Source organism: Protopterus annectens, chromosome 7.part1, assembly GCF_019279795.1.
Source record: "Protopterus annectens isolate FY-2018-M chromosome 7.part1, PAN1.0, whole genome shotgun sequence".
NCBI lineage: Eukaryota > Metazoa > Chordata > Ceratodontiformes > Protopteridae > Protopterus > Protopterus annectens.
Genome location: NC_056740.1, coordinates 529,843,892 through 529,856,156, shown reverse-complemented (window position 1 = coordinate 529,856,156; position 12,265 = coordinate 529,843,892). Strand labels below are relative to the sequence as shown.

Here is a 12,265-nt window from a genome sequence, read left to right as displayed (position 1 = left end):
TTCTTTATTTTCATTTTGTACTTAACAAACAAAAAAAAGAAAGCTAGTTTTACTACAGTTCCTATCAGGAGTCTCTGAAAATACTGTACATCAGATTACTATGCATTTGAATCTGTACAGAAAACAATTCAGTGAACATGCTAATGACTGCATTAAAGCTTTCAAGCACAATTAAAACTTGTACAGATAAGGCTCTGGGAAGCTTTCAAAACACCACCTAATCTTTGAATTACGTACTCCAGTATCAGATATTTTCACACTACCAGTCATCAAGCCATTTTATTCCCTTTATGTCATGGATAACAAACTCTTTTTGTCAGACACCAGTTACATCTCTCTCTCAAAGTTTTAAAGCACAATTTTTAACAAGCAGCTGATTATAGACAACAAGAAACATGATACATTGCTACTGCTGCAGACCAAAAGTCAGGCACGTAAGAAAAGAATGTACAGACCTTTGCTTGCTGTAGACACAGGAGTGCCTGACCACAGCACTGATTTAATTACATGAGTGCTGCACACAGATGGCTGACATTACTAAATGCTACTCTAATATCAAGCAGTTAAATTTGAACCCAGACCATGAAGATCCATATGCTAGGCTAGACTAACTGGAGTCAAGAGAAATATTTTGGGAACTGTTTATTTTTAACAAACTCTAAATGTTCAGTTTTAATTAAGTAAATTAAATAACAAAGGCATACAACATTTTGCATACACAAATAAAACCATCCTTGTTACACACCAGCAAGTTATTTCTAACAGGTATAGTACATGTGAAATAAATAACTAAGGGATACACACATTATTACCTGAAATTAATTCACAAACGCATACAAACATATATAAATATATATATATATATATATATATATATATATATATATATATATATATATACACACACACACACACACACACACACACACACACACACATTAATAGTGTTACATACATCTATGTAACAGTAATATCACTGCATCCTGCAAATGAATCACCCATTGCTACCTTCAATGTATCACCAGGTTTCCAGGAGGTTCAGACATTAAAGGAATTTGATTAACATCCATATGTCTAAATCATATAACATGAAATTACTGTCGCCAATGCATGCTAGTTCTACAATAAAAAAAGTTGTGCTTAAGAAATTCAACATTTTATTTAGCAATCTTCTTTTAAAATCAAAATCACACTTTATTACAATTTTAGTGGCTTTTATTATAAGGACACAAATAATACTTAGTGAGATCTTAAGCTGTCTACTGAACTGAGACGAAAACTACACAGGTTAGCTTTCAAAAATATGCTTTCTTTGATGATTCAACATATTTCTAACTTTGTATTACAGCAGGAAATGTTGAATTTCTTCTTTTCTATCTATATACTCAAAATATGTTACACTATTAAAAACATTCTTAAAAAATATGCCTTCTAACTTTGCTCCCTGACCAACAATGCCCCAGCAATTTTCATTTTACAAGTGTCTTTTTTAGCCAGCAAGAAAGCAATAATGTACTTCCTTTTTCCAGGCACAGCTAGATATTAAAGCACTGTATCTAATATAACTTAATAACTCACAATGTAGGATTCCTGTTCACCTGAAAACTCCAGTAATTGTAAAACCTATGCTGGTTCAATAAAAAGCATGACATCATCTCTATGATCCAGTATTTTTGTGTGGACCTACAAACACACTAGTGTACGCCACATGCTTTCTTAGTCCTTGAATCGAAACTATGGGAGTCTTTACCTGCCAAGATCCATAGAAAAGTCACTGAAAAAAATGCCAACTTTTCTAAAGAAAAAAGAGCTGCTTGCACTGAGTTCAAACATGCACTTATAACATAAATTAATCCCACTCCTTCACTCAGCTCTCATGTTATATAACCTTATCATTTTCATTTCCTGCAACCACAACTAACTCTATTACCTATCTGTCAATATAAATGCAAGAAACGATGCATCTTAACACCTTACCTGTCTCTAACTATTGCCCATATGTGCTCATTATTACTAATGAATATATATATATATATATATATATATATATATATATATATATATATATATATATATTCTTCTTTGCTCTTAATCCACAGACAACTGCATTATGTATTTTTTAAACTCTTTTCACTTTTTTTGTTCATAGATTTTAAAGTCTGTATTTCTCTTGCTGTTTGCTTGAGTTGTTTATTGCAATTTTCAGTCTGTAGCCAGTATGGGTCCACTATGAATCAGGCACAAACAAGGAACCAAAAAATACTTAAAAAGCGAATACCAGGAACCTGCTTCACCGCCACATAGACAAACTCAAATAGAGGTAATCCTCACTGTAATAGGAAGAAATCACCAGTGACCACAAAATAAAACCAACTCCTGTTTAATGAGTAATGCACAACTAAGCTCTTTCGTCCCAACACATATACAGGACTTCGTCAGAGTTAAAAAATAAACACATACAGCAAGTTTAAATAGCCTCAGTGTGACTCCACCCACTCCCAAAGCTTTAATCAACATAAACTTAGTTAATTAATTAACAACTTAAGCATCCATGACTAATAAGTTAATATAATATATTACTGTTGTAAAGTAATATTTAAACATCCTTCTACCACAACAACAAATGTACACTATATACATTTTAAATATAAAAAATAAATTGATTAAAAACAAAAAATAAAAAAGTACAGAATATTGCAAAAAATGCAAACATATATTCCTAACAAGTAAGTGCTTTTAATTTCAAAAGACTTCTAATAGAAATGTAATCATTTAGCCCGTTTGGGCCCATGGCTTTAGTTTTCAATTGCCATTCAACCTCTAACTTCAAGTCTAACCTTTAAGGGGCCCCCTCTCAAATCACTGTCAAGGACGTCAGTAATATAAAAAGCAAAATTTATGCCCTTCAGTTTTCTGAATTTGTCTCCATAGTGCATTCTTGTTTTTTTTTTATTTATTTCTCTTAAATGTTCATATATTTTATCATTGATGGCTCTTTCAGTTTTGCCTATGTAAAATTATCTACACATCAAGCATAGGGCAATATACACCAACATTTTTGTTTCACAGTTACATTTCCTGGACACTTAATATTTCCAACCCTACTTACCCAAACAAATTCACCTTCCAAAATAGGACAACAATGGGAACAATGCCCACATTTGGACAATCCTCTCAGATGCTCAGGTAAGAGCCGCCCTCTCCAAAGCAAAAAACACAGCATCAAAGGGACCAGATGGTGTCCCGGGCTGCGTCCTACATGAACTCCAAGAAGAGCTAAACCCAAACATAAAACTACTGTTCAATCTTAGCCTTACTACAGGATATGTACCCAAAGAGTGGCGTATAGCAACAGTGGTCCCTCTCCACAAAGGTGGTGCCTCAACGGATCCTGGAAACTATCGCCCCATAAGCCTGACTAGCTTGGTCTGCAAAGCTATGGAAAGGATCATCATGGACCTCATAAATAAAGATATTGGGGACCTACAGACACTGGATCCTACCCAGTTTGGCTTTGTTAAGGGCAGATCCTGCCTCTTAAACCTGGTTGATTTCTTTGAAACAATAACCAAGGCCATTGACGAGGGGAAGGTGGTCCACACAGCCTACCTGGACCTCGCAAAAGCCTTCGATACAATACCCCACTCGGCATTATAGATAAGCTCACCAGCTTAAATATAAACCCCTATGTCACTAGATGGGTTGCAAACTGGCTCAAGGACAGAACCCACATGGTTAGAATTGCTGGAGCCATGTCAGACTCCAAACCAGTTACAAGTGGCGTCCCACAAGGCTCAGTCCTGGGACCTCTCTTGTTCGGTATATATTTCTCGGTACAGGCCAACACGGAAGGACTGTGGCTGACCAAGTTCGCAGATGACTGCAAACTGGGCGCCATAATCAACTCTCCAGCCGACACAAGCATCCTCCAAAAGGACCTCATAGAAACAGACAACTGGTGCCAGAGCCATGGCCTCAAGCTAAACGCCAAAAGTGTATAGTCATCCCTTTGGCAAAACAAAGTGCCCACAAATTACCACATAGGTGGTAATCCATTAAGTACAGAAGAAGTCATTAGGGACCTGGGGACCCAAGTTGATAGCAATCTCTCATTTGACAACCACGTGGCCAAAGTGGTTAGAAAACATTTTATATAGCCCACCTAATCATGAAGGGATTCACATCTAGATCAGGGGAGGTCATCGTGCCTCTTTACTCATCCCTCATCAGGCCCATAATTGAGTACAATGCCCCTTTTGGTATGTACCTTACCAGACACCTGCAGCAACTGGAAAGACCCCAAAAGTACCTCACCAAGAGGATCAAAGGGCTCAAACAGATGCCATATGCTGCCCGGTTAAAGAAACTCCAGCTCTACTCAGTGGCATACCGCCTGCTCAGAGGCGATCTGTGCCTGACGTATAAAGCCATGTCCAACACGGAATTAATGGACATGCTGCACCTCAAAATCCAAATCCCATCGAGGTACGCACTCGAGAGACTTGAACCTCAGCACTGAAATAAATAGGACATGCTGGAGGGACAGATTCATAACCCAGAGGCTCCCTTCACTCTGGAATAAAATCCCAGTCCAGGTTAGGCAGAGTCCCACATTGACTCTCTTCAAGAGGAATCTTGATGAGTGGATGGGAGATCGTAGGTTTACCCCGGCTATCACTTCTGTGTCACTGTTAGACAGAGGCACAGTATACTAACCTCAAAAAAAGGCATAGCAAAATTAATTTAAAATGGGTGGCGAAAGCCAAACACACTCTGGCTAGGCTTATAAATGCCCTAGGGCAGATAGCCTAGTATGAACCTATGAACCTATGTGGTGTAGACATCCTATATGCAATACTCTGTTCTAAAAACTTCTTAATATTCCAATCCCTTCTAAAAACCACCGTGGGAACCTTTCCAATCTTGTCCAGATCCAAACCACCTACATCAAAAATCTTCCAATTACTGGATAAAATATGCCTTATAGTCTCTGCATCATTACTGTAAGTAAGGATGTATCCTCTCCTAAACTGGTTGTTGTTGTGTCTGTCTGTTGACAAGGCACTGCATCCCAACTGTAAAAGTGGCTTGTACACCCCTTTTATCCTTTTTGCATTGACCTCAGTGAATAGCTCTTCCAAAAAATCCATAGGATACCCTCTATTTAATAGCATCGTTCTCAATTTTTCACCTTCTTCAAAGAACGTGTCCAAAGACAAGATCATTCTTGCTAATCTGACCAGTTGTCCCTTAACCAGGGTCTTTTGACATCCAAGTAACAATTTTTTTCATAAGATTTCTTTATAGTGAATTTTAAGAAAATTGGTATAAGTACTTACATATTGGAAAAATTCGTATAACTTAATTTCCTAGTCTTTCCAAAACAGGATGATATTGTCCAAAAAATGCCCATACAGAGTCCATGTGTCCTTGTACTCAGAATTAAAAATAAACTATTTTTCCAAATATGCTAAAACTATATTGGGAAAATGGGGAGTGCAAGCTGCCCCATTGCAACCCCCACTTTTTGTTTAAAAAAAAATTCCTCAAACCAAATAAAATTATCTAAAATCAATTCCAATAAGTTTCTAAGGACTTTAGTAATATTATTGCTCAATGTATCCTTCTGAATCAAGAACTCATAAAACCAGTCTATCCCAACGTGGTGAGGTACAACTGAGAACAAATCCATCACATCTATTGTTACTAGTAACAGCTGTTCACTGTAAAGAGAATTATGTACATTGATCAAAAAAAATCACACGAGTCCTTAGATATTTATGATTCCACCTGTAGTATATCTCCTTGAGTTTTTAAGTCTATAAATTTAGACATATTATAAATCTTTGATCCCTTAGCATCAACTAATGGCCACAAAGGTGGATCAATGACATCCTTATGTAATTTTGGTACCCCAAAAATGCCAGGGATAAGACGGTAGTCTATTTTCAAAAAAGAGTACTCAGTTTCAGATATCTGCCCTTGCATTAGCAAGTCATATTGGACAATGTCAATTTTAAAACAAGCAATATTTAACGGATTCCTTGACATTTCCTCATATTTTTCTGACAACAGTATACTTTCCTTTCTAAAGATGTAATCAGTTGTGTCCATCACAACCAACCCCCACCTTCGTCCGGTTTCATCAACCTCAAATTCTTGTTGCTACGTATCCCTCTTAGTAGTTTCTATTCCTCATGTGCAGCGTATCACTGCTGTTACACTTGATGACGATTATTAAAAAGAGATTTAATATCACTTTCACACAATTTTTCAAACAAATAAATGGTGAGGGTGGAGAGGGGGATTATAAATTAGTGGTTCTCTTAATCATCTCTAAAGACATTTCAAAGGAGACACTGTCACTCAACAAAACACTACAGTTCAATTTTCTAGTATAAAGCTTCAAATCTAATAATGTCATAGTCAGTCGTCCTGTCCTGGAAGGTACAAACGTCATATATTTTTTCAAAAAAAGTTGCATGCTTTTTTTTAAAACTAACCAAACTTAAATTATAAACAGTGAAGTCTCCCGTCTTATTTGTTATAATGATGGGTAGTTCTTTTGACTGTGTTTGTCCTTCCCTTCCTTCTTCCTCTGAGATTAAGGTAGCAGGGGAGGGGTACTGTTCCATATCCTGAAACACTGGGGTAATATGTTGCTGTTGAAAATCCCTCCCTTTGTTCAACAACCTCTCCAACCTCCAGGGAGGTGGCACATCTAAAGGGGGCTTAGATGTAATAATATTCAAACCAACCAAACTTTCAGGATTAAATTCATCACAATAAATACCTGTTTAAGAAATTAATGGGGGGTTTGGGTACATCCTCTGAGTTTGGTAATCCTCCTTGTCTCTTAATAATTTTCCTCCTTCCTAGATTTAACATAATTTAAAATTGTATCCACTCTACCAAAAATAATGTTGTAATCACTATTGTAATGTTTGGATAATAAATCAGTAGAAACAGTTACATCAAGTTGGATAAATTCTAACATGTCCACGGTCCCCTATGAATCAGCAACATACCCTGATTAACATAAATAAAGAAATTAACTACATAAATAACTAAAATCAGTCCAAAAATAAAGATAACATAGCTTAGCTATTATAAAGAATAAATCTGTATCTGAACACAGTTTAATCACAAATCATTTAAACATTTCTAATACAACTTCAAAATGAACTGTCAAAGTAACAAAACACTTTAGATGAAAACAAGCATAATAACCTTGGGTCATGTATACTAACTACTGAAACTTAATTTTCAATATATTCTGCAGGATGTATTAAATTTATTACAAAAAATAAAAGAAATAACTGACAAGCCAAATGGTCAACTACCAGTTTAGTTGAGGGTTGGCATAATGGTATAGCTGTTTACTTCACAGACAAAGAGCTAAAGGGTTTGATTCTCACTTTTGAAGGGGAAACTGGCTAGGCTTAAAAAAGCCCAGAAAGGCAGCTAACCTAATACTTACCTATGAACCTATACCATGTACATGGATAACTTCACTGCTACATAAGGTCATTCAATGTTGCATTTATGTATTTCTTTTTGCAACAACTACTTTTAGAATATATTTACTAAAAAAAAAATCTTCACCTTCCCAAGGGGCACTACACGAGAGGGATTTGGGGTCAGGGGTACTTCACAGACCTATGCACACTGAAACACTTTCAGGATCACAGGGACATCCACAATATCTGCTACACTATACTATGCACATGCTACTCAGCAAAGTCATCCCTGAAGATCCACATGATGGTAGCTGATTCTACAACACCGTAACTGTCCCTAATTTTTAGTGGTCTCTGATTTTCCTTAGGAAATTTTGCTCTGTCCATTACAGAATATGTCATTTTCTGGGAAAAAGCAAAGAATGCAACCAACATTACTGTCATCTTTGACAATTACTGATTTTGTAGCTTCCCGAAAAAAATGTTGATAATGCAAATCTTTCTACTGTATCAGTCTCCTAACACAACAGTACTAGTCATTAAAATGTGTCCCAGATTTGGGATCTTGATCCTCTGGGTCTTGGGGTAAAAAGCAGAAAGCAATGAGTCCCCAGTCCAACACAGGTAGTAGAAGAAGCCAGGGTAAAAGTTAACAGCCGTGACGCAGGTCCAGGACCAAATTTTACTGTGAAAGAGCTACTACTCTTGACACTAATGTCAAAGCAGCTGTCCCCAAACTACTTGTAAAGAAAGGAATCATTCTACATCAATACAGGACACTGATGGTTACAGGTGTTCAGTGTTCCTTTTAAAGTTGAGATATCTAAGAACGCTCTGAACTATGCTAAATAAACTATACAGCCGAAATGACAGCTTAAATATGGGAGAAAAAATGTTTTAAGTTCTTTTTTTTTTTACATAAATACACAATAACTTCATTAAAAATAAATTCATATTAGTAAAGTAGATGCCAATAAATAACAAATAAATACGTATCAACTGACCATTCGTTCAATAGCACAACTATCCCTGTGATTCAGTAACATCTACACTAAGTGTACACCGTTCTGAGTGACCAGACATAACTCACAACTTCTTCTTCCTAATTTTAATTTTACTACTGATATTCTTGCAGCTTTAAATACTGATAGGGAATCATAAATGTTATCACAAAGTGTAGACTACATGTACACTTAGAGCAATCTTTCTGAGTGACTAGAAAGCAGATAAAATGTGATAAGAATTTTCATGAATACATATTGTGTACACTTAGTGTAGGCTTTACTGAATCTAGCCCTATATCTTTTCCATTAACAGTTACTTATACTGCAGACTATTGCTTAAGTTTTATCTAAACTGTATTAATAGTTACACCTTTGTTTTGTACTAAATGCATAAACTATACAACACATATACAACAGATGCAGCCTGTGCTTTAAAGTGACTGAATGGCCGTTTCTATAGTTTATCTTCATGATAAAATGAAGTAGGCAGTTGGCAAATAAAGAATTTATTTTACTTTAACATTCATTCAGTTAATCAATGTAACTTGCACACCCAGGACGTGTTAACTGGTCTGCACATAACATTTATTTAACCATCATTGCAAAAAAGACCAGGTAATATATATATATATATATATATATATATATATATATATATATATATATATATATACACACACACACATATATTTGATTTTTTTATCATTGTATATACATTAAAATCATTACGTTGTACTTGACTGTGTTCACTACTAGCCTGTTAAACAGTTCAGATAATGAAGTAATGTGATTGAAAAGACACACACACACACACACACACACACACACACACACACACACACACAGTCAGTTATTCCCCATAAACCATATGGATTACTTAAAATAAAAATCACCCTGTATGTTAAGATACATTAACAGTTTTCCTGACTCTGTGTGAAGATATGTGGTTATAATCTAGGTGTACCAGCCTCCTCGACTTCTGAGATTTACATTACATAATTATGAGCTGCTGGCCTACTCCCTAACCTCAAAATTATGCAGACAGCACATTAGCATATCAAATTGCACAAAAGTTGCAGTTATGCTTAAACATATTTTCACAACTCCAGTTATAGCAAACCACTCTACTCTGTTATCTGAATGACATGAAGTAAATGTTAAAATACTGCCAGTAAGAGACAAGCCATGACACAATAAAAATTATCAATCAATAAAAAAGAAAAATACTCCATGGAAGGATCAGACAGTTCTATTTTCTCTCCGTTTTATAATATACTTCCCTACACATAATAACAAGTAAATTACAACAATATAAAGAGCTACCACCCAGTCTGACAAAATCAACATATACTTACCTCATGACCTCTTCCTACAATGGTCCTTACAGGTTCCTTTTTTGGGCCTCTCTCAATACTGCATAAGTTGCTCAACATCCTCCCATCAGTACTGGGAGTTAAATGTATATGTAGGTGAGGAGCACCTGCTTTTGAATTGGGATGTTTGAAGTTAGACAAATGGCAGGAGATTTGCTTATAATTTCCTTCAAATGAAAGACTTCTTTGAAGATGATGATGATGATGATGATGTTTAATTCGGCCATGTCTCTGAACTGTCCCATCAGTACTAATATGACATTCTGAATTTTTCCTTAATGGCAAGCACGCGGAGGTGCTTCTTATCAGTTTTATGTGAGGATGTTTTGTACCAGCACTTAATGATGGGTTTTCTGTGTGCTCTGTGTTACATGAAAGAGATGTCAAATTGTCTGCTCTTTGTTGTGTAAAATGCAGTAAAACACTAGAATGTCTCTCTGGTTTTTGCCTAATAAACTGTTCCAGACAGTTGTTTGGTATCTGGTTTATATCCTGTGCAGGCCCACTTGACTGAAGTGGTTTGATGTCCCTAGTGTCTCCCAAAGGGCAAACATTTTTCGACAGTCGTAATCCACTGGCTGCTGCTGCAACTGAACCCCTTGCTTCTAACTGATTCTCAGCTTGTACAGGTTCACTAGCACACAACAAAAACTGGTTGGATGTCTGAGAAGAACCACCGCTCAGCAAAGATCCTGAGCTTGTTGGAGAAGTTGGAGAAGTTGGAGGAGTGCTACAAGGGCTCCGAGGAAAAATAACAAGTGATGAACAACGCCTCAGTGGTGCTTTATTCTTTCGTTTCGGCAATGACCTTGGTGCATCTAGCACTCTTACAACAGATTCATTATCAAAGGGAATGAAGTTTCTGCTTCTGAATGAAATTTTACTTAAGGTATTACTGTTAGAAGTAACTCCATCACTGTTACCATAAAGGTTTGTAGCACTGCTGTTGCCGGAGCTACCATCACTTGTTGTACTGCTGATACAAGATCCTCCCTCACTTGCAGTGCTGCAACATGACCCATAGTCACTGGTGTTGCTACTACAAGATCCACTATCACTGGTCAAAGTGCTACAAGAACTGCTGTCACCAATATTACTGCCTCCAGGCAAACTGCAACATGCATTAGCTACAATGCTCTGACATGCTTCATGACAGCCATTTAACTTCCTAGACTGCAAAGAAATTTGTAAAGAAGAGCTCTTTTTGTTGCTGCTGACTTGTGGTATAAATAAGGAAGAACTCTGCTGGGAATTTACCAGATCCTGTGGCAATGGTGGTAAACTGAGTTGTGCTGGAGCTACCGTCATCTCAATAATTTTTGGAGTTGCAATATGTGAAGAGCCCTGGAACGAAACATGATCATTATTATCCAATCCATCTCTGTAGAACTCTGACAGAGGATCAGTATTGCTTCTTCTGGCAGCAAAATGCAAGCGTAGCCTACGTGCCATCAGTTCCTATTCTGTAGTATATAAACAAGCTAAAGCCATTATGAAACTCTCCTTAAACACAGAACTTGAAAGCAGCAGGCAGGATTTTTCACTGTGGGTAGCCATTGATGTCTGAATGTAACCCAGAATCCTGCAGTTACAGATTCCTTCACGGTTTCATTACTAAGCAAATGTTGCTAGTGTAAGAAGACAGGCATTCTGAAGCAAACTTCCGAAGACACAAAACTCATTAATGCTGTTCGATTCCTAGCACACCAGAGACATTTATTTGCAGATCACTTGATTTCTACTGACCTTTCAGCACAGCTGAGCTGTTGCACTCTGAGTGAAACCAATACAACCTTGTTTCAATTATACCTTCTTCAATTTGCAGGAAAGAATCCAGCCCAAGAACAACAGTCGAACATTTCAGACTCAAACTACTCCTTGTCTCAACCGCACCAACCGAGCACTGCTTACTATCCTAGTCACAGATGTGCCTCTTTTTTTTTTTTTTCCAAAACAGTACCACCAATATTTTTACCCTCTGGTATAGGATTACAGGAAGTTGATAGGAATGAAGCATGACAGAACTCAAGTATAAAACCTGGTACAGGATTTTGAAACAAGCAATTCAAGTGAACCACAAATGCTGTGGAGTTATGCAAAAGCTACCAGCAGTTATTTTCAGTCCAATTACCAGTCTGTGCAAACAGAACAAATTCCTTTTACCATTTATTAAACAGCAAGAAATGTATGTGTTTACGCTGTTCCTTTTTAAACTGATCAAGACAAAATCATACTGTGCTCTAATGAGACATATCTATTAAGGGCTTCATAATTAGATTTGGTTTTAGGGAAGGTTTTGAAATATAACTGGCAGCCGAAAATAGCTTTATTGGCCTCAAACAAGTATGAAACAGTAACCCAAACTTTCTCAGTAAAACACCACTAAGCATGAAAAAGTTGTCTTTTATACACAGTAATGCCACGTCCT

At 36.6% G+C, this 12,265-nt stretch overlaps 1 protein-coding gene across 1 annotated transcript in view; it reads right to left on the bottom strand.

Moving 5' to 3' along the window:
• NEDD4 (NEDD4 E3 ubiquitin protein ligase) overlaps positions 1 to 11,939 on the bottom strand; it is a 1,779,469-nt gene extending 1,767,530 nt beyond the window's left edge. The window contains exon 1 of the mRNA XM_044078965.1: positions 9,820 to 11,939. Coding sequence (XP_043934900.1) covers positions 9,820 to 11,289 — 1,470 coding nt within the window. The 5' untranslated portion in view covers positions 11,290 to 11,939. The remainder of the gene's footprint in view (positions 1 to 9,819) is intronic.
• Between the last annotated feature and the right edge of the window lie 326 nt (positions 11,940 to 12,265).